This window comes from Crocodylus porosus, unplaced genomic scaffold (assembly GCF_001723895.1).
Source record: "Crocodylus porosus isolate Cpor-Errol unplaced genomic scaffold, CroPor_comp1, whole genome shotgun sequence".
Classification (NCBI taxonomy): Eukaryota; Metazoa; Chordata; order Crocodylia; family Crocodylidae; genus Crocodylus; species Crocodylus porosus.
Genome location: NW_017728931.1, coordinates 117001361 through 117025219, shown reverse-complemented (window position 1 = coordinate 117025219; position 23859 = coordinate 117001361). Strand labels below are relative to the sequence as shown.

At 40.4% G+C, this 23859-nt stretch overlaps 1 protein-coding gene across 2 annotated transcripts in view; it reads left to right on the top strand.

The window, feature by feature from the left end:
• Positions 1 to 23859, top strand: part of TBC1D22A (TBC1 domain family member 22A) — a 437081-nt gene that overhangs the window by 255056 nt on the left and 158166 nt on the right. For both annotated transcript variants that reach the window (XM_019543502.1, XM_019543501.1), the window contains one exon: positions 17470 to 17597. In XM_019543502.1, coding sequence (XP_019399047.1) covers positions 17470 to 17597 — 128 coding nt within the window. The remainder of the gene's footprint in view (positions 1 to 17469; positions 17598 to 23859) is intronic.

Genomic DNA, 23859 nt, shown 5'->3' with positions numbered 1-23859 from the left:
AGTGATCTCTTTAGTAAGAGTTGTAAGATCAGTCTTTGGTACAGATCAGGGAAGGCTGGGGAGGTAGCAAGCACCTTTGCTGTTGTGGAGGTGGGGTGCAGAGAAATGCACGGAGTCTGGCAGAGTAAGGGGGCATGTCAGGGTGAGCTGCACCACACCAAATGGAGGTGACTCATAGGTGGTTGTGAGGGTTTGAGAAATTCTGTCCTAGGGCATAAGCCTTACTAGTTCTCTCTCCTGAGAGGTTGGACAGCATACACTGCAGGAAGTCTTGCCCCTGCCTGATCAAATCCATGAGACATGGCATAAGTCAGATGAAGGAGATGCTTTTTGCTGTGTGTTAGGGTAGGGGCTCTCTCTCTCTGGTACCTATATCTATATTTGACTTAATGTACCACTTCATATCTATTTGATTTTAGTGTGTGTATATATATGTGTGTGCGTGTGTGTGTATCTATATATGTATATGTATGTATATAATGTGTGTGTGTGTGTATATATAATTTGATGCATTGTAAGAAATTAATTAGACTAAGGTTTTAGAGAGGGGGTGTTTTGAAAATTGAGTGGAAAATTGAGCTAGGTGTTCAGAATGGTCCCTTCTGTCCTTAAATCCACACACCTATAATTATCATGTAAGGAAAGAAAACTCTCTAGAGGAGTTATGAATGTTATTTCACTATAACTGTATGTTTTATTTCTTTAGGAATGATACTTTTTTTGTAATATGCTTGAAAGATGGGTTGTATTTTAATTTAATTTTGTCATGTTATGTATTTTAATCAAGGTGAGATTCAGAAATGTTTGTATTCTTGTAATTTAAAATGTCACTTGGGTAGAAAGCTGCAATTATTGATGAGTCAATAATTATATTAAAATTGTCTTTGAAATAACTTGAGAGAGAATAAGAAGTTAAAGCACAAGTCCACATTTTGCTTCATTAGTGGTTATGCTATTTAACGAATTTTAATTTAAAAGAATAATATTTATTAATACCTATTTTTCTTTGTGAAGGAATAGAAAATATTAACATCTGCTACTTTTTCATAATAAAGATTATCAGTACAAACAGTGGTAATTACTGATCATTTGACCTGGAATTTCTTATGAAATTTGCATGGAGACAATGTCCTATGTTACAAGAGTGAAAAGTAGTCCCTTGTCTTCTTCCCCAGAAAGTGCAAAGTGCTTTTGGAACTGGCATGGTCACAACTGTGGTAAAGATAATATTACACAAATTGCAAACTCTTTATAAAATGAAATTAGAATGCTTCATAATTAGAGGTTGATTTTTGTTTCTTCAGTGAAAAAACAGATTCTTGGCCATCATTTGTTCTGAGCTAACTTTTGTAAGTCTTTCTTAAATTATAAGAACTGCATTGTGCACAGGATTTGTGCTGATAGTCTTCAACAAAAGTGAAGCTTCTCAGGCCATACTTGGCCATAAAAGGTTGTCAGAATTATGAAGGCAAACAATAATGAAAAATTTAATTCTGTTAATTTATGCACTGCTGCTTTCGCTTTGGAACAGTATCACATACTTACTGAATAACTATATTTCAGGAAAGGTTGGAGTGTTTTGGCTTTGCATTTGATATTTCTCGCATCTAAAGTAGACATGGTTCCAATTTGATATTTTCCCAAAATTTATTTCTGGCATCATAACTGCATCCATACACTTGTTAAAGTGTATTAGCTTCAGGGAGCCTTAAAAAAAAAGCACAACAATGACCATATTTTCTCCCATAAAATATACCCCCAATTAAAACATACACCTTGTTATTGGAAAGTAGAACGTAGAGAAAAAGATTTTTCCAGGATGAAACTGTGTGGTATAGAGTAAGTCTTTCTGGGAACATAGATTGTTCAGGAAGTGTAACATCATGATTTCCTGCTGCCACTGCCTAATCCAAGTGGTCTCTTGGGATGCCACACTTCTTGGATTCTCTGTTTACAGGGGTACTTAATCACGAGGTTATCACAGGGTTGGACTGTTAGTTCTTTACTGTTAGTAATTATTTATATAAGTTGCTCTAAATAAAGTGCCGTTTCCACACAACAAGCCTCACAAAATTCAAACCAGTATCCACTTCCTGCTTCAGGCACAGGCTGCAATGCTCAGCCAGTATCCGCTGCGGTGAAAGAGTTAACTTGGGACTCCTCCAGTTTGGCAGACATCTTAGCTGCATGGCATGCACAGTGTTTCCATGCTTGTTTCTTTTCTATTGAAGAAAACTGCTTTCCTGCTTAAAATACTTATCCCAGTTTTTTGGGGGGGAGGTGATGTTGGGTAAATGGTGTGTTGTATGTGAGAGAATCATAGAAAATTCGAGTTGGAGGAGACCTCAGGAGGTCATCTAATCCAACCCCCCTGGCCAAAGCAGTACCATCCCCAACTATATCAGTCCAGCTAAGGCTCTGTCTAACTGGGTCTGCAAAATCACTGAGGATGGAGATTCCTCAACCTCTCTGCGTAACCTGTTGCAGTGCTTTACTACCCTCCTAGTGCGAGAGTTTTTCCTAATATCTAACCTAGACTTCATTTGCTGTAACTTGAGACCATTGCTCCTTGTTCTGTCATCTGTCACTACTGAGAAATCTAGCTCTATCCTCTTTGTAGCCACCCTTCAGGTAATTGAAGGTTGTTTATTCCCTTCCCTCAGTCTTCTCTTCTCCAGACTAAATAAGCCTAGCTCCTTCAGCCTCTCCTCAGAACTCATGTTTCCCAGGCTCCTAACCGTTTTCATTGCCCTCATCTGGACTCTCTCCAATTTGTCCACATCCTTGCTGTAGTGGGGGCCCAAGACTGGACACAGTACTCCAGATGTGGCCCCACCACTGCTGCATGGAGGGGAAGAACCACTTCCCTCAGTCTATTGGCAGCGCGCCTACTACTATAGTCCAGTATGCTGTTAGCCTTCTTTGTAACAAGGGCACACTTCAAAATTCAGTATTTCAAGATGCTTTGTGCCAAACTTTTCTTTACCTTTTATGAAGCTGAAATGTATTATATAGTGTTTTGTTTGGTAGTCTATGAAAGGTTTTTTTTCTGCCTTGTAAGTAGAAATTTGTATATGATGGAGGGAAATTGTAGCGTGCCAATAGTTACAGCTACCTAATAGTGAGTCTTTAGTTTTCTGAGGAATCATTTATTTCTTCTCATAGTTAATCATTATTTGATCTTTTGCTTATAGTCTAATATCTAAATATTGTTTGAGGCAAGAGTACACATCGATCTATCTTTTTTGGAATAAGATTTGCCCTGGGTGAATAGGCTAATGTGTAGTGCTGTATATAAGAGTTGTCATTCAGCTACATTTTGGACCAGTGGGTTTCAGTGCTGGTTCTAATTTTATTTGCATAAAATTGTTTTGTTTGCAGTCTCACAAATGAGTTTGAAAAACAACTTATTCAATTATGATTTTTTATGATTTGACATTAGTTATGCTTAGTTGAACCCTTTATACCCCAACAAGAAGAGGCTAATTGCATTTGTCTAGTTATTTTATTATGTGTTGTGAGAATTATCTTCAACACCTAAATGATTTTTTAAACCAACCCATAAAAAAAAAAAAGGAAAAATGAGAAGCACTGTTTACCCAGGGAGCTTCTAAACTCTCAGATTAAGTCTGAAGAGCACCTGGCATAGTATTATGGGAAAACATTGCAGCTTATTGGGTAAAACTCACTGAATGCAAATCATTTGCAAAATGTGTCCTTTCATATATAAGTTTTTGGCAGCCCAGTTTGTGCTTGAGCTAAGTCTGCTCAATTGAGTCAGGATTTGCTTGTATTTTTCAAGTTGATTTGCTTCTTGTGAGTATTTCTTGCTGGCTGCAAGTAAGAAACTAGTTTTATGTGGGAAAACCATTGAGGGTAGTTGCCAAGGAGTAAGTTTCAGTCCATTTAGATTCTGAATGTTATTGTTGACCTTAGAGGTGCACCGATATATCAGTGCTATATCAGCTTGGCACAGATGAAAGGAAAATTAACATTATTGGCTGTTGGCTTTTTTTGGCCAGTGTAGCCAATAATGTCACCACTAAATATAATATGCCTTTTGTCTGGGGCCCTCAGACACTGCGTGTATGCACACAGCTGCAGCATGTATGTGGCCAGGAATGCAGCTGGGCAGCATGGGGGTTAGTTTCCTGCAAGTAAGTCTGTGGAGGAGAAGGAGCATGAGGGAGGGAAAGGGCATGGGAGGGCAGATTGAGGCCCCCACTGTGAGGGAGGGAGTGGGGTAGGGGCTGGGAGCACTGCCCAGCTAGGGCAGTGAATGGGACTCCAGGGCTGGGGTGAGCAGGGGAGGTGGCTCCCCACCACTGTGTGTACCCTCCAGGGGAGGCATTGGGGGCATGTATTCCCTAGATTTGTACGCGGGGTGGAGGTGTGCTGCCCACTACAGGCTCAGGGCTCTTTGCCCTGATGTCTTTGACCTGGGAGCTCCTAAAGGTATCCCTTTTCTTAAAAATGGTGGTGGCTGTTGGTTTGGCGGTGGCGGCTCATTTGACAAGCTTTAGTTCAAGTGCCCCTGCTGCCATTTTTAAGTGGTGGTATACTGATCCCCTGGACGAGTCGCCTGCAGCTCTGTCCCGCTCCCCGCTCTGGCCCTGGGGTCCCATTCACTGCCCTGGCTTGGAAGTTTTCCTGGCTCCAGCCCCTGCCCCACTCCCTCACCGTGGGGGCCTTGATCTGCCCCTCTCATGCACCCCTGCCCCATGCCCTTTTGCCTTCACAGCCTTACCTGAAGGGAGTTGCTCTCCATGCTGCCTGGCTGTGCTCTTGTAAATTGGTTATCCGATCAGTATCAGCCAATATGCCTGGTGAATAATTGGCTATCAATATCAGCCAAGGAAATCTTTATCAGTGCGTCCGTTGTTGACCTGTTTGGGGAGGTCCTTATAACTTATCACATTTCTTGATAACTGTCCATTCGAGTGTGGACCAGTTAGGCAGGCCCTGAATACGTTGGTCCTGTTTTCTCTTTTCTAATGTACAGAATATGAAGAAGAATCCTGGGAGCAACAAAGATAGCAGCAAAATTACTATCAGTTTATACATTTATCAGTCTCTTCTAACTTCATATCTGTGCTTTCTTGAAGCCAAAATATTGAGATGTGATCTATTCTGATTGGTTCTCTCTGGGCTTATTTATCCTTTAAAATACTACAATATGGTGATGCTTCATATTATTCCAGGAAAGCAGGGCTAGAAGGGGCCTCATGAGGTCTAGTCCATTCTCTCTCTGAAAGCAGAATCATCCCTACCTAAGATGTCTGATCTGTGTGTCTACCTAATGCACTCTTGATATTTTTAGAGGTAGCAAGTTTTCTAGGTAGCCTGTTCCAGTGTTTGACTGCCCTCACATTCAGAAAGTTCTTCCTAATCTCCAACTTAAATTTCCTCTGCTTCAGTTTTGAGGTCATTTTTCCTGTCCCTAGCAGCCACAGAGAACAGGCTATCTCTGTTCTCCTTATAGTTGTCCTACAGGTATTTGGACTCTGTTCAATCCCTCCTCAGTATTCTTCTCCAGACTAAAATAGCCCTAGTGCTTTCTGGCCTCTCCTCATTAAGTGCATCAGGGACTTACTGAAATGGTAATTTCACATTTTTTGCAGAGAATGCAAGGTGAGGTATTTTCCACAAAAACAGAGGGCTTTGTGATTTTGGCATGTTTGCTACAAAAAACAACAGTCACCACCCCCCAACAAACCTTACTGGGAAACAAAAGGGTGGAAAGTGCTCCAGCCTTGGAACATGGGGCTGGGGGGCGGGGGGACAGTGCAGTGTGACAGGGAGCAAATGAGAGGCTGAGCCTGTGACATAGGCTCAGTACAGGCACCAGTCAGGGAAGTGAGAGGGTTTGGGTGCCATCTTTTGAGCAGCCACATGCTACAGCCTGAGGAGACTTATGCTGTAGTTTTGGGCCATTTGCCAATCTGTGGTGAGAGGTGGGACTACTAGGACCCCTTGTCCAATCAGAGGTATGGGGATGGCCCACTGTGGTAAACCCAGAAAAATGGCAGCTGGTGCAGCAATGAAATCATCTGTCTGCACCTCAATTTGGGTAGGTCCCTACTCACAAGTCATGCTTCCCAGAGCTGTATTCTTTTTTATTCTCTGCTAGACCCTTTCCAATCTGTCTTCATCTTTCTTGAAGTGGGGGGCCCAAAACTGGGCGTTATTGTGAGGCCACACCCGTGCAGAATAGAGTGGAGGAATCACTTTCCTTGATTTGCAAGTGGTGCTCTTGTTAGTTGAACCCAGAATGCTGCTGGTTTTTCTGCAACAAGAGCACACTGGCTCATATTCAGCTTATGGTCCACTGTTACCCCAACATCCTCCTTTGCAGTATTGCCGCCTAGCCAATCTTTCCCCAGTCACTATGTGTACGTGCAGTTATTCCTTCCTAAATGCAACTTTGTACTTTTCCTGCCAGAGTTTTATCTGATTGATTGCGAACCTTTAGTCTGTCTAGGTCATTCTGAATCCCTAGTCCTACTCTCCAGTGTCTGCAACATCAGCCATCTTGGTGTTGTCTACACATTTGCTAAACGTGTTCTTGAACTCATTCACTCAATCATTAATGGAGATATTAAACAATAAAAGGTCCAGGGCTGAGTCCTTGCTTGTATGTTATCAGATTGCATTGTTCATTTTAAAATGTTCTGCCTTTATTTTCGAATCCTTAGAGTATATTCACCCTTTGGTGAAAAAAAAAAAAATTAGTTCAGAAGCAGAGCTGTAATATTTTCTGCCACTTATCCATGTTGATTATTCTCAGTAACATGCCTTTCTGAGTGTAACATGATGCCTAGCTTGACAGATCTCTCTCTATATATATAATTTTGTGCAGGTGGGTTGCTTCTGCCTCACATATGTATTTTTCTTTTGTTCAACATCCCAAAATCTGTTGGTCAGTAATCTTTTATATAGCTTAAAATACAGGAAAACAAAATATTTTTCTTTCTTTCTGTTGAGGCTATCCCAGAATTCGTACCACTTACCAAAATCATCTTGCTGAAATAAGCAAGCAAGACAAAAATATTTCCTCTCTGTATTTAAAGTAAATTGCAAAACTGGATGAGATTAGAGTCTACAAATTTGAGAAAATTGTAGAGTACTAGTAATTTGTTATAGTGCATCTTTCCAGAAGTACTAACCATCTCCTCTAAGGCAGCTGCTGGCCTTACATTGATAATCACTGCTATTTAACTGTCAGATGCTACAATTTGAAGAGCAGAAACAACGTTTTGAAATCTGGTCACTCTGTGACGAATTTTATCCTTCTATATTCTGGTTTGTTTTTTTATTCATATTTTTTCAGAACTATAAAGCACTTCTGTTAGTTTGTTCTATATTCTAGTGTGAATGTGTGAAGTGAGAATGATTTAATACCTTATAGTTTAAAATAAATTTAGCTATAGGGGAAGAACATATCTTAAATTGGTTCACTGTTAACATTCACTGTGGCATCTCTCTGTCCAGATAATGTAAAGGTCAAATATCTTTCATTCTAATAACATACTTTCTTGAAATATTGTTTTCACCTATTTTGTTTGTTCTGCTATTACACGCAATGAAAGTGTATTCTAATTAGAGTGCGTCTGACTCTGTTTTTAATAATTTTTAAATCATGCTGATGTAAAATCGTTCTTAGGTTGTGCTGGTATTTTGTGTGTAATTTTATATGTTGAATCTTTAATTTACGGTACCCAAAATTGTACCAAAAAGTAACTTACAGGCTTAGCTTTATTGTACTGTAGAAATTGTGATTTTTGATTAAAGCAAAGCACTGATGCATGTTGTTATTAATACCATGTTTTGATGTAGATATGCTGGTGAGCTAAGTGATAGAATCAAAACAGATCTCACAACTTGTGTTAATGTATAGAGAAAGAACTGGCATTACTACAGAACTTTAGGTAATTTATTGTTTTGGGGTAAAATTGGGTACTATTTTGGGTGGAGTGCATTAAATTGCAAGTTTCTGTCTTTAGCAACTTTTGTCAATATGTTGGTTATAGCTGTGTATAGTGTTTTTTAAAATACTTTTTAATGTTCTAACAGTCACACTAATGTAACTGTAATTATTTTGGATAACTTATTTTGTCGGGGGGAACTGGCATGAGCTGTACTGGCAGAAGCACTGCTTGGCCAGTATATTCTGCATCTATATGAGGATGGTTTGCCAGTATATCTGTAATAGACTTTAGACATCATCTGCTGTTTTGATTTTCTTTTCCAAATAAGCTTTATTTCCTAAGGCTTTATAGCAATGCTAGTTCTCTTACTAATATATCAACTCAATTTTGATGCTTGTTTTAATTTCAACTCTTTTTTTGGCCAGCATATTTGTATTATGATTACATATTGATACTATGTCTATCCCTGTTGCTTTAACCAAACATCACAATTTTTATAGGCTTTAATGTACCAGGAATTTCTTTTGGGTGCAATGTTTTCTTTGCTTAAATAATTTATCCTCCCATTGGAATGGTTTCTTTTCCACAAATGCAAAACAGTAGCCTAGCCCAGTGGTTTGCCATCATTCTTGTCACGTAGGATGGATGAGTGATGCCAGGTTGGTCTGTGGGCCAGATCTGGTCTGTAGGCCCAATCTAGCTGCACTGGGCCAGGGACCAATCCAGGCATGGTTTAGCAGCCTGGCTGGGACCCGATCCAGCTATGTGGGCCTGTGTGGGAAATTTGGCCACAGGAGACTGGTAGCAGCGTTAATTACCACCGACTGATACCACCATGGCCTCAGAACCAGCTCTAGGTGTCACTGCACCAAATCATATAAATTTTATTTACCTTCTGCATACACATGCGCGCGCGCACACACACACTGCTGCCAACTCATTGATTTTTTGCACTGTTCTTAAAGTCTACACTTTGGAAATGTGAAAAATGTAGCTCTTTTTTTATTTACACACGCGTGCGCGCGCGTGTGTGTGTAAAAAAAGTAAAGTGTAAATAAAATTTATATGATTTGGTGCAGTGACACCTAGAGTTGGTTCTGGGGACTTGGTATTAATCAAATGTCTCGGGGGGCCTTTAGCCCTGGTTCTGCCAACACATACATGCTCCTAACTTGCATTCAATGACTTCTTAGCTTGAAGCCATTGAGATTGCTTGTGATAGTAACATTAAACAGATGGTAACATCTGACAAAGCTGTTGCTTATGAAAGCTTATGCCTCTCTGACTTAGGTAGTGTATACTCCATTCGAGGGAAAGTACCATCACTGACACAGCCCTTATCTTCATTGGGAGCTGTCTGTTCTTGAAGAGCTTGATAGTATTCTAAGTGTTGAGGACTTATGTAAGGCCACAAACAATCTGGACACTGACAAGGCCCTAGAAAAAGAGGGCATTCCTGCAGGAATCAAGTGCAGGAAACCTATACTTCTTTCCTACCTATCCAAGCTTCTTATTCACTACTGGACTGTAGGGACAGTGCTACAAGGTATGTGAGATGAGAGTATAGTTGCTCTGAACAAGAATAAAGGTGACTGTAGTGGCTGTAACAACTACCATGCATTACACTACTAAGCATTGTTGGAAATATCATCACTCAGCTGGTGCTCAGAAGATGTCAGATCCTTGCTGAGAGTGTTTTCCTGTGTCACAGTGTGGCTTCAGAGCTAGCAGGTGCACCATAGATATTATATTCCCACTCTGGCAAATCCTAGATAAAGGTAGGAGACAAAGGAGACTGTCACTTTCAAGGCCTTCAACCTTGTCAGCAGAAAAGTTCTCTTCCAATTATTGGAAAAGATTAACTGTTCACCAGAACTCTCCATGATGGAATGTGCGGAACAGCCAGCTATGATGGATCGATGTCTAAAGCCTTTGAGATTTGAAATGGAGTCAGGTAGTGATGTGTCCTTACCATGACCCTGTTTGGGGCTTGCTTTTCTCTTCTGAGTATGCTTTTGGGACCACCACCAAAGGAATTTATCTACAGACACATTCAGGTGGAAAATTATTCAACCTTACATACTTTAGAGCAAAGACTGAAGTGCAGAGACTTTTGATTCATGAACTGCTCTTTGCTGATATTACTACATTGATAGCCCGCATAGGAAGCAACCTTCAAAACCTCATCAGTCCCTTCTTTCATGCTGACCAAGAATTTGATCTTACAATCAGCATCAGGAAGAACAACGTTATGGGCTAGAACATTGATCAAAATAGGTTAAAATGTATTGGATTTTGTAAATAGATTTATGTACTTTGCCTGCATTGTTACCAGCAACCTGTCACTTAAGACTGAACTAAATACCTTTATTGGCAAGGCCTCAGGTATAGTGAGCATGCTGAGCAAATAAGTGTGGAACAGCAAACTGACTGTTAAGACCAAGGTCAAAGTATATCATGCTTCTGTCATCCTCACCCTTTTGTATGGCAGCAAATCCTGAACAATATACTTTACTCAAGAAAAGTGCCCCAACAGCTTCCACTTCTGTTGCCTTTGCTACATCATAATTTCCTGGCAGAAGAAAGTTGCCTACAGTGAAGTCATGGAATGTACCATCACACTGAGCATCCGTTGTCTTAGTCAGCATTGACTTCAGTGGCTTGGTCATCTGTGGAGAATGGACGATGGCCATACACCCAAGGAGGAAGACCATATAAGTATCCTTACTTCCAGTTCAGAGATGCTTGCAAAAGAGATATAAAGGTAATGAACACCAAGCCAAAAGACTGGGAGAAAATTGCTGAGGATCAAAGTGCTTGGCATCAGTCTGTTAAGCATGGAATGAAGGCTTTTGAGGAAAGAAGCAGCCCAACATACAGAGGAAAGAAGCAGCCCAAGATACAGGGAAAAGAAGAAGCCTCAGAACCCCAAACCACATTCAGGATTGTTTGATACAAACTTCATATATGATAAGCATAGAAAGGACTGTAACTCAAGAATTGGGCTCTACAGCCACACCCAAAGATGTTGTGCCTTACTCAGCACAGTTCTTTTGTCTTGTCAGACAGACAGATGCCTATTACTTAGATGCCACTCTTCCCTGCCTTCTGCCTGACTTCAGACTAACAGTATTAACTACCTCTCTCTGTGTGTTGGAGGATCTGGTGCCTTTTGTGATTTAGATCTTGAAGCAAGGACTCAGGGACTATCTGCCTGTTTGTGGCATCTACCACAATTTTGGGTGCTTGGGTTCTAAATGAGGAGACGTAAAAGCATGTGTTGAACTCCGGTTCTATTCAGGAGTATTTTAGCATTCCCTTATTTTTGTTTGCTTAAACTGGTTCCCTGGATCTCCAATCCAAACATTATTTAGCCCCAACAAAGTATTGTATTGATTTAATCAAAATATATAAGCAATCGGCTTCTTAACTTCAAGTTTAAAACCTTCTGTAATCTCTACCTGAAGATTCCCATTCATACTATCTTAATATGCCATTACTAAGGGCTGATTTTTTAAAGCCTTTTCACTCAATGTGATTGAGCATTTGTAAATACAGTGGTTAATACAAGAGAGAGGTATATAAAATTTCCTTTAGAAGCCCAAGTTCCTCTTAATACCAGAGAATCTTTCCCTTTATTTAAGGTGGGCTACACAGTAGGATTCTGCTAGCTGTTGAAATAAATATGTATCATATAGTGAAATGCACTGTGTATCTATAATACACATTATATGTAATACATTTTATAATACACCTGACATTGGATGTGCTTGTATAATTTGTTTTTACTTTTAATCAAGGAGACCTGTTTCAGCAAAATTTCATTTTGTAAATAGGGGGTTGAAAGTGTGGAAAAAAGCGTTAAACAAAGATACTTATGATTTCTTCTGCATTTTAATATAAGAACTATCATTTTTGCAACTGTAGGATAATTTTATTATCATAAACTGCTGTATAAGTACTTTGTGTAAGAATGTTTTTAAGTCTGAAAGATGACAGAATTATACTTTCCTGCTTATTCATTACATGTACTTGCAGCAAAATGGAAAATTTAGGTTTAGAATTATTGCTATCTCAATTACCTTTATCCATGGGATTGCATCTGCTCACAATTACCTATAAAGTAGAAAGAATGAATCTTTTTAATTTATACTTTTCCTGTTCCAATCTACATAAATTACAAATAACACTTAAGGTTTAGGAGTCTATTTTTCAATATGTTTAGAATAGGAAGCAATCCAAAAGAATTCATTATACTTATTAAAAACTGCTGGCAAGGTATCACAATTGGAACAGTTTACCACTCTTTACCACTCTTTCAAAGTAATCAGATGAGATTTGATTATCTGGTATATGGAGATCAAAATCCCTGTATAATGTTCCAAAATATACTGTGAAAGAAAATGCATTTTTCTGTATCTCTTGTTGTAGAGGATTATTCAATTAGTAGTCAGCAGTATAGGTGTCTGATTATGACATTTTTGTACCTTTGGTAAGTTAACATGTCCAAGTTCAGTGGTTTAAACTTGCTGCCAAATTTACCTAGAGAATGGACTGATGAACAGTATTCATTCTTTACTATATATGAAAAGTGGATAGTGGCCACAAGGCATTCAAGAACTTTAATCATATAGAAAGTGAAAAAGTAAAAGGCTCCAAAGCTTGCTCTCTTTTTTTTTTTTTAAAGTTTTATGCTTAAATACAGAAAACATTGCCTTGGATGCACTGTTTAATATATACAGTAATTAAGTGGTAATACAAAGGGAAATGACTGTTCTTCCTTCAGCACACAGCCACTGAGGACAGAGGTGTTATTCAGGGGTCGATGACAAGATTTTAAAATGAAAATCATTATTGGAAGCTTAATTTGTTTAAAAAAAGTAAAAACAACATATGCATTCTGGGTACAGTGTTATATATTGTTATTCATAATGGACAGCACTCCATGTGCTTCTTTGTCCCAGATCATTTTCTTTAGCTGCAATAGTTGTGTAGCCTAAAGTAATGTCTAGATAACTGGTTGTAGTATTAAATACTGAATTGAAATAAAACCATGTAAAGGTGGTCTAAAAAGTAAATGTCTATTATGATACGTTAACAAACTGAAACCTGTTTCTTCCATATTTTTTAAGTGCATCATCAATTTTAAAATGCTTCAGGAGTTAAAAATTAGTTTTTCATTAAAGTATGCTAAATGTACATTTTATTAATTTATTTTTAATGGAAATATATCTATGCACCACGTCTTAAATCTCCATTCTTTTCTTGATTTTTATTTCAGTGTTTAAGGGTGCCTATATGCATCCTCCGGGGTGGAGGGGATGGTGGATTAATCCAAGTGGCTCTTAGAGCCACTCTACTTAAAGTGCCTGCAGCATCATGTGTATTCAGTATTCCACACTTCAAAATGGTGGCAGGGGTGCTTTAACTAAAGCTCGTTCTACAGTGAATGAGCAGGAAAGGCAGCTGGCTCTATCATGTGGGGCTTCCCCTCAGTGGCACGGGAATGCTGGGAGCTGCACATGCGCTGCGGGAAGCCTTGTATGATAGAGGTGGGTTGGCCTGGCCCCATTCCTTACTGCTCTGTGTAGCTCCCAGAACTGGCTGGAGCCACATCCTGCTGGGTGGTAGTACCTGCATGGGCCATGAGCACTCCAAGGGCCTACTGCCTGCTGCTGCTAGCAGCGGGGGCTATGCATGATGGGGAGGATTGTGTGTGGGGGTGTCAGAACACCACCCTCCCACCTTCCTTTACACCCCACAAACCCCATACCTACACCCTGGCCCCCCAAAATCCCCCCACATATATACACACCTCCACAACATACCCTACACTCCCCACGCACAGCCACACAATCTCACAAAGCCCCCACCCCACCATACACACCAACCATACACACCAGCCACACCCCACACAATATACAAGACTGAGACTTTATTTTTGAGCTATTATGCAATCACCTTTATATATACTATGCAAACACAAATCACAAATTTCTGGTTCCAAGATAACCTGTGAGAGGTTATACCAGGGATTGTTAAGCATATAGGAGAGAGAGGCTTCCTGCTCTTAGTTCCAGTTTTCAGCCCTGCCTCAGTGAAAACAAGGCAGAAGACAGGGTAGAGTTGTACCTCATAGACTAACTAAATCGAATATAAACTTTTGTAAGCAATAGCTTACTTCATGAGGGAACAGAGCTTCTAAATAGAAAGCAGCACAAGTCATTACAGGGAAGATCCAGCTTCAGTCCTGTGATCCTGGTCTGGATTATCCTCAGCCTATCTGTGGGAATGGCATAAGGGCATGTGCATTATCTACATACGTGTAGGAGCTTTCAGGGGTTTGAGCATGCTCAGTGAATTTAGAATAGTTTGATTTTTAGCTTTTAAGCTCTAGTTAGTCTTTGCTGAGTGTGTGCGAACTGTAAGTTCAGAAGAATAAAATTTCTGGTTGTATGTGTGTAGACATCTTGTCTTCATTGTATTGAACCTTGGGAGTTAGAAGGTAAGTGCTGTTATGTGAAGTAAGCTGTGTTCAGCTAGTTCAGAGGTTGTCAGAGGCAGCTCCAGCATGGGGGAGCAGTGGAACAAGCAGCTGAGCAGGTAGGGTTATGCCAGTGGCATCAAACAAAGCAGCTTCAAGACAACTGGGGCTGTATCAGCCTGCCCTTGCCCTCCTGCCACCAATTGCCATATTCACTGGGACCCAAGGATTCTAGATCCTGCAACAGGCCACTCCTCCAGCCACATCTTCCCATGGGCCACCAGTAACTCAACACCCTTGCTTTAAAGGATTTGGAGATTTCAGATATTGTCCCAAAACCTTTACTTAATTGGGTAAATTCTATTCTATTTGCTATAACCATTTGGCTTTCTCCTATCACCATTTTTCAGTGTCTCTTCTGGTTATGTCTGAAAAGTGTGAAATAAGTTTAAAAGGGAAGATATGTATCTACCTCTGTATGAATTAGCTTTTAATACCACTCCCATGAATATGGACTAGAGAATTGGGTAGCAAGATCCAAGATCATTTATTGATCCAAAGGACTATCTAATTTAGAATTTAGTAATTAGTTTTCTTAGAGTATACTTAAAAACATTTATTAAGATTCCACAGGTTGAATATGACCGCTGCTGTATACCTAAAATGTCCAGTGTAATATCTGCAGTATTGCCAACTCCCATAATTTTTGGCATTGTAAGAATGATGGGGGGCAGGGACGGAGTGCCATCACCCACAACCCAATGCCCCCGCCGCCTCCCGGGGAGGGGGAAGCTTGCCTCACCATCCCCCTCCATTCCCCTCCACCAGCACCCTGCACCACCACCACCACCTCCAGCACCGCTGGCTTCGCCTCTTTCCCGGCCCTGGTTCTTGGACATGGTGGAGCGCTGCCGTGACGGTGGGGTTGGAGCTGGCCTTGGCCCCCCCAACTCCATCCATGCCATCATGGCAGCGCTTTGCCATATCTAGCTAGCTAGCTAAAAGAAAAAGCTAAGTTTTTCATATTCCCAAAGCATAGACTTTAAGAACAATTCCAAAAATCATGAGAGTTGGCAACACTGCATTTGTAGCTTGTCCAGCAAAAGGTGATCGAGCACAACTTTAGTTTAGACTTAGCCTTCTGAAGCAAGTGACTCTTTGTTACCCTTTTTATGTAGAGGTACAATAGCAAACCATGTTTAATAAACATAAGCCACATTTAATTTGTCTGTTATATTCAAACAGAGAGAAGAGCCACTTGCATAATTGCCCCAGTCTCCAAATAATAAATATTCCAATTTAGGCACATAGTTACTTTCCTTAAATATATTATGCAGTTGGAAATGCAGTGTTATCTGTTCTTAAAATTTACTAATCCCAAACTATTTCTTGGCTTTGTTTTTATTTATTCAGCTGAGAAATGTGAAGTCAGCTGGGTTGCAAAATTATGGAAGCATGTTCATTGTAGCTGATTTGAGTCTTTTGTTTTCTTGCATATACATTAATATTCTGTTATTTTTTATGTTTAGAGTTAATTAGTTTATAAATAGTTAACACTAATTTTAAAGGATGCTTGGTCTTCAGCATACTTCCTCATTTTTTTTTTCAGCATTAAGTGAAAGTAGAATTAGATTAGTGACTTGGACGACAGGGTCAAAAGCAGCCTGTTCAGATTCACTGATAACACCAAGATTTGGGATGAGGTGGGCACACTAGTAGGAAAGGACAGATTACAGCAGGACCTGGACAGGTTACAGGGGTGGGCTAATGAAAATAGGATGGGTTTCAATACAGAGAACTGCAGGGTACTGCACTTGGGCAGTAGGAACCAGCAGCACACTTACAAGCTGGGAAACTCCTCCCTCGAGGGCACAGTGGCAGAACAAGATCTTGGAGTCGTTATTGACTCCAAGACGAACATGGGCCAACAGTGCGAGGTCACAGTCAGTAGGGCTAACCGTACCTTGTCATGCATCCACAGATGCATCTCAAGCAGGGCCAAGGAGGTGATCTTCCCCCACTATGTGACACTGGTCAGGCCGCAGTTGGAGTACTGCGTCCAGTTCTGGGACCCGCACTTCAGGAAGGATGTGGGCAGCATTAAGAGGGTCCAAAGGAAGGCCACCCGCATGATCTGGGGAGAGCAGGGCAGACCCTACGGAGAGAGGCTACGGGACCTTAACCTATTCAGCCTTCACAAGAGAAGGCTGAGGGGGGACCACCTGGTGGCCGTGTATAAACTCACTAGGGGAGACTAGCAGGATTTGGGAGAAACCTTGTTCCACCGAGCGCCCCCCGGGGAAACAAGGAATAATGGCCACAGGTTGTTAGAGAGTAGGCTTAGGCTAGACATCCAAAGGCACTACTTCACAGTCAGGGCAGCTAGGGTCTGGAACTAGCTTCCAAGGGAAGTGGTGATGGCTCCTACTCTGGGGGTCTTTAAGAGGAGGCTTGACGTCTACCTGGCTGGGGTCATTTAAGCCCAGTTTTCTCTCCTGCCTAGGGCAGGGGGTCGGACTAGAAGATTTACAAGGTCCCTTTTGACCCTACTTGTATGAATCTATGGCAATTTGTGCATCCTTTATATTCAGTCATATATTTAATGGAAGTGCTTAACATTTCTCAGTTTCCTTGTTCTATTCTTCATTACTCATTTTTTGTTTTTCATTGTCCAATCAGTATGAGTCCTGTTGTGCATTTTATAAACTTAAGTAGACATGGCTGTTACTTGAAAGAGCCTACAGTAAAATATAAATTATTATAATGATTGTACTTTTCTGTTTACTGCATGCCGTACAAAGTTCAGAGTACTTGGTAAATCAATGGCATTTACTCTGTATTTAAACTACTATAACTGCATTTATCTAAACAGCTTAAGGGCAGCAAACTAAATCCAAAATAGTTGTATACCTCCATTTTTCTGTATTTTTCTTTTGACTTTAATGGGTTTTATGCAAACTGTTGTGTTTTTTTTTCCTTTTGAGTTATTTTTAGATTGTGATTTGATCATTAGAACTGCAAAAAGCTTCCACCAAAAGCATTTGTTTTGTTTTCCAGAACAAATACACAGGCACTTGGATCAACATGAAGTGAAATACTTGCAATTTGCTTTCCGTTGGATGAATAATTTGCTGATGAGAGAAGTTCCCCTGCGGTGTACCATAAGGCTATGGGACACTTACCAGGTGAGTACTTGCTTTGTGCCTGCATAGTTGCAATGAATGTTTCATGTGTTAAGAAACAGTGCTCCTTACTGTCTCATAAAGCCTTGTGAATGAGATTTAGGCTGCTTCAGGAAGTAACCGAGGTGGGCCAGTGCAGTGTGTTTGATGGATATTCTGCCTGGAGCAGTAACTTTGTGATATACACATGCCCTGAGAGAATAGCATGAAGGCATCTCTATGGAGTGTAAGGTTCTGTTCAGAGGTTTAATTTTAAATAAATTGTCTTTGTAAAGAAGAGTAATAATTATTAAAATAATGAAAACAAACTTGAATTTGAAAATGAGAGATGTTTTGCTGAAAATGTGAGTAGTGTTATATAGTATTAGAAGAGTTACAGGACCTACCCCTGTGAAAGTTCAGCTTTTCTTTCTGATCATCTGGATTTGTGTAATTTGTGTCATCTGTATCTGAAAATAGTTGCATGTTACAATAAAAATATCCTTGCTAGGGTTGCAGTATCTTTCATAACTTGCAAATTCCTTCACTACGGACTTTTATTTTGTAGCACGTGCTTCCCCCAAGACAGTATTATATTTTGAAAACCCCAAACTGAACTTTAAGAAACTTGAGCAATGTTAAAGCTGTCTCATTAAGTACATGGAGCGTCTTATCATTATTTAGGTAGTTATTGTTTTATGACAATGAAAATATTTTATTAAAATAAGAATTTATTTGCCAGATTTGAACATGAGGCTTTCTGGAGAGAAGTTCTGTAAGACATGCTTACGTAGAGGATGCTTCAGAGACTAGCTGGCAGAATTTACTATGGCTACTATGCTTTTTTAACAGGAAGGGTTTGCACTTTAAAGGTAGTGTCGTATGGCTTTTATGACCTCCTCAGCAATTGACTGTAAATTGAACTATCCTGAAGAACTGGACATTCTGGTTTTGGTAGTTGTATCTACCTGAGCGTCATCTCCCTCAGTACAATGTTTTGAGTTAGCATTTGGTGCTTCTTTTTCATCAGCACATACAGAAAATTTCTTAGTTATGAGTAGCTTTTTAAAGAACTATCTTCAATCTTCCCACCTTTAAACCAAGTACTTAGTATTATGTACTTGATTCATCTTTTACTGTCTGTACTGCTTCATGCTACTACTCTTTAGCATTGAAGAGGAGAGAGTTGTGTGAGCAGCAGTGGCAAATGTAGAATTAAAAAATGTAAATACTAAAATAGTTGTTTAACTAGCATGCATCGGGGTTAGGTATTTGGTCAAAGATAATTTTGTCTCAAGTATTGTCAAATAATATAAACATGGTAAAATAGCTTTAAAGCATTAATTTATTAAGAGATTAAGAACAGTAACAAAAATATATTTTATAATCACCAACAGGTTAGATACTTTTGTTTATGTCCAAAAAACAGAAGTACTTAACTCAGCTATTTTTAGCACAAAAAAAGTGAAAAATAATACATATCAAAAATGTGGTTAGGTAATATTTACATGTGAACATTAAATACTCACCTTTAAATTTAAATATTGCACATGACCTGCTTCTTGACTTGCTGCTCATAAAGAGGTAAGAAAAGATGGGGAACGTAGAAGTGGATGGCAGCTTGGGCAACAGCAACCATTAGAGGATTGAGGATCCTGAGGTAAGGAAGGAAGGAGAACAACAGAGTAAGGATCTTGGACTTCAGAAAAGAAGACTTTGATCCCCTCAGTGAACAGATGGGCAGGATCCCCTTGGAAGCCAGTCTGAGGGGAAAGGAGTCCAGAGGGGTTGGTTGTGCTTTAAATAAGTCTTACTGAGAGTACATAAATGAACCATCCTGATGTATTGGAAGACTAGCAAGTATAACAGAAGACCAGTATGGTTTAGCAAGGAACTCATGAATGAGATAAAACACAAAAAGGAAGCTTACAAGAAGTGGAAACATGAATAAAAGACTAGGGAGGAGTACAAATAGGGATCTACCCTATTAGCAATTTCTCATTTTTTGCAGAAACAGTGAAAGGAGTGTTTTCCACAAACTCTCTGAAAATGGCAATACCAACAATTTTGGCATGGAACAGCCAGGAAAAAAATACTAAAAATAAAATGCTGACTCCCCAGTGGGAACCAGCAATCCTCAGGGCTGCTGTGGCCTGGCTTGGGCTCACAGCCTGGTGGGGACTTTGCAGGGAGCTGCTGGCATAAAGAGGAACAGCAAAGATGGTGACTGCCCCTCTCCACCCATTTCTGTTGATTGGCGGAGAGTGCTTCCCATTATGCAGACCTGCCCCTTTCCAATCTGCAGCAAGGGGTTGGGCTGCATGCTGAGCATGCTTGTCCAATCAGCATCAGGGGGCAGAGTTGTCAGGGCTCCTGAGTCAATAACTAGGGCAGGGATACTATGAAAAGACCGTGAACATAGTACCGCGTGCCACGACAAGCCTGTGATTTTTTTTTTGCCTCGGCATCACTCATGTAGATCCCTAAGTATAAGAACATTGCTCAGGCACACGGGGATGAAATCAGGAAGGCCAAGTGCAATTGGAGCTGCAGCTAGCAAGGGATGTGAAGGGTAACAAGAAGGGTTTCTATAAGTATGTCAGCAAAAAGAGGAGGATCAGGGAAAGTGTAAGTCCCTTACTGGACAGGGACAGCAGCCTAGTGACAGATGATGCAGAAAAGGCTGGAGTACTCAAATTCCCTTTTTACCCAGTCTTCACAGGAAAGGTCAACTCCCAGACTACTGCACCTGGAAGCACAGTCTGGGGAGGAGGTGAACAGCAGTAAAAGAACAGGTTGGGGATTATTTAGAAAAACTGGACATGTACAAGTACATGGGGCCAGATGTGAAGCACCCGAGGGTGCTGAAGGGGTTGGCTGATGTGATTACAGAGCCATTGGCCGTCATCTTTGAAAATTATGGTGGTCAGGAGAGGTTCTGGATGATTGAAAATGGCAAATATAATGCACATATTTAAGGAAGGAAAGAAAGAGGATCTGGGGGACTACAGACTGGTCTGCTGCACCTCAGGCTCTGGAAAGATCATGGATCCGGTCCTCAAGGAAACATTTTTTAAGCACTGACAGGAGAAGGTGATTAGGAAGTCTGTATAGATTCATCAAGGGCAGCTCATGCTTAACCAACCTGATTACATTCCATGATGAGACGACTGGCTCTGTGGATACATGGAAAGCAGTGGATGCAATATACCTTGACTTAAGCAAAACTTTGATGTGGTCTCCCACAACATTCTTGCAAGCGAGCTAAGAAAGTATGGGTTGGATGAATGGAGTATAAGGTGGATAAAAGCTGCCTAGATCATTGGGCTCAAACGCTAGCAATCAGTGGCTCAGTTTCTGGTTGTCAGCTGGTATCAAGCGGAGTGCCCCAGGGGTCAGTCCTGGGGCAGGCTTTGTTCAATAACTTCATGAATTATCTGGAAAATAGGATGGAATGCAATTTCAGTAGGCTTGGAAATGACACCAAGCTGGGGGGGAAGTAGTCAATACACTGGAGGGTATGGCTAGTAGGATTCAGAGGGGCCTTGACAGATAGGAGGATGGGACCAAAAGGAATCTCACGAGATTCAGTAAGTACAAGTGGAAAATCCTGCAGTTAGGATAGAACAATCCCATGCACCAGTACAGCCTGAGAAATGCCTGGCTAAGCAGCAGCCCCGCAAAAAAGGACCTTGGGGTTACAGTGGATAAGCAGCTGAATATAAGCTAACTTTGTTGTTTGCTACCACCAGTACCAATAATTCAGTTATGTTCTCTGAAATAGGTCATTGAAAACTCCAGAATGATTGTTTTTGGGCCTTTATTTCTGAAAATAAAGTTTGAAAAGATTCCCAAATAAGTTTGCTTTTGTTGTGAAGAAGGCTAGTGGTATAGTGGGCTGCATTAATAGGAGCATTGCCAGCAGATTGAGTGAAGTGATTAGTCCTCTGTATTCGGCACTGGTCAGGCCATATATGGAGTACTGTGTGCAGTTTTGGGTCCCCCCACTACAGATGGGATATGGACAAATTGGAGAGTGTCCAGCTCAGGGCAGTGAAAATGGTTGGAAGGCTGAGGAACATGACTTCTGACGAGAGGCTGAGGGAACTGTGCTTATTTAGTTTGGAGAAAAGGAGTCTGAGTGGGGATTTAATAGCAGCTTTCAACTACCTGCAGGGGGGGTTCCAAAGAGGGTGAAGCTAGACTTCTTAATGGTGACATATGACAGAAGAAGGAGCAATGGTTTCTAGTTGCAGGACGTGAACTTTAGTCTAGATACTAGGGAACATTTTCTCGTGAGGAGAGTAGTAAAGCACTGGAGCAGGTTACCCAGAGAAACTGGAATCTCCCCATCCTAGGAGGTTTTTAAGATCTGGCTGTACAGCGCCTTGGCTGGGATGATCTAGTTGTGGATGGTCCTGCTTTGAACAGGGGGTTGGACTAGATGAGCTCCCAAGGTCCCTTTCAACCACCCTAACTTTCTATGATCCTTTTGAGCATTGAAGATTGAACAGTGACAAATGAAATCAAATTAAGCAAAAGTAAAGCCAAAACATAGTACTTAAATGCATGTGGGCTAGATATGCAGCTGGCTAGCTCTTCAAGCGTTTTGCTTTATGTTAGCTTCTTTTTCTTTATTAGCTTCACTTACTTTAGATACATCTTTGTCATTATCATCACAATCATCAGTTTCCTCCTGGATACTCTTTATCTGGATATTAGGTCAAGTGTTTAGCTTTGGTTACCCTCTCTAATCTTAAATTTTGAAACACAATTACCAGGTTTTCATCAGTGGAGGTCTTCAGTCTATTTCTTTTTTTCTTTAATGGCTGATTCCCCAAACCAATCAGTTTCATTCTGTACATGTCGTACTACACCATAATCTTGCACACATTTCTGTTGTTACAGATAGAGTAAGAGCAAGTGCTTTTTTAATTCTTTGCTGAGATTCCATTCATCAGGCTGCTTCTTGCTTTTACACATTTCTGCCTCTGTTAGAATTGTTTGTTTTTATATCCTTTGAAATTTGCAGCAGCCATTATAATGTCACAGGCTGAATAAAAATGATCAGGCAAACCTTTGCCCCAGGAAGTGTAGGTCAAGAAGATATACAGCATTAGATGCAGGAGTGATCACTTGATCTTTCCATTATGTTTTTGTCTATTAACTTTTTCTGTTCAGCTTTTGAAAGCAGACTCACAAATGTGTTACTTTTCATATTCTGGAGCTCATTCTTGATGTGTCAGTGTACAACTATCATTTTCTATATTACAAATAGACAAATGTGTTTTTAAGCAGTGAAATGAATTTTCATGTTTACATCCAGAAGACTGGCGATTCGCTGTGTTAGCCTGAAGTCAGACAGAAAATAGGACAAGGTGGCACCTTCGAGACTAACTGGTTCAGAGATGCATCAGCTTTTGTAAAAAAACAACCTATTTTGCCAGATGCTGTGAATGGATTTGCCTAAGACCCTGGCCTTTCGGCCTTTGACTGTCCATGATTACCTATGGACCTGCGTCAGGGACTTACCTTCCAGTTCAGTTTCTGAAGAGGGACTTTACCTCTTCAAAGGAAAAAGAAATAAACTCCAAGTTCCAAGCAACAGAGCACATAGGTCCTCTTACATAAAGGTGTTTATTGGGCAAAGGTTATGCTGCGAAGGCTTGCCTACTTCCTCCTTTTTTCTACCCATTAGTTAGGAGTCCCTGTCTCTCCAGTGCATCCTGCACAGCTCTGATCACCCCAAATTTAGTCCCACTGTTCTCTCTCCATTGTGCACAGCCCTGAACACTTCAATGTAGTATGGCTATTCCCCATCCAGACTCCCAGTTCTCAGGCTGTTTTTTTTTTTTTTAATTTGCCCTGTCCTCCTTGCTTTAATGCCTGTGAAGCAGTGGGATCTCTCCTTCCAAAAATACTTGCCATCTTATCTTATTGAAGTGTCAATAGGTAATTGAATGCTTTGTTGTTGAAAGTTGTCTTTTGTCAAGTGGGCAAGGCAGTCCTCACTTCAGTGTCTCTTAACCCTTCCCCCCAACCAGTACCAATAATTCAGTTGTTCTGTGAAGTAGGTTACTCCAAAATGATTGTTTCTGAGCCCATTATTTCTGAAAATAAAGTTTGAAAAGATTTCCAAATACCCTCACAAGAAAAAGTTGGTGTTCTGCAACTGTTCTTTAAGAAATCTGTAAGAAAGATGTTTGTTGGGCAAAAGCTACACTGCAAGAATACCTTGCTTATATAATTGTCTTTACAACTGAAATAAGAAAATGAGAAGTATTCT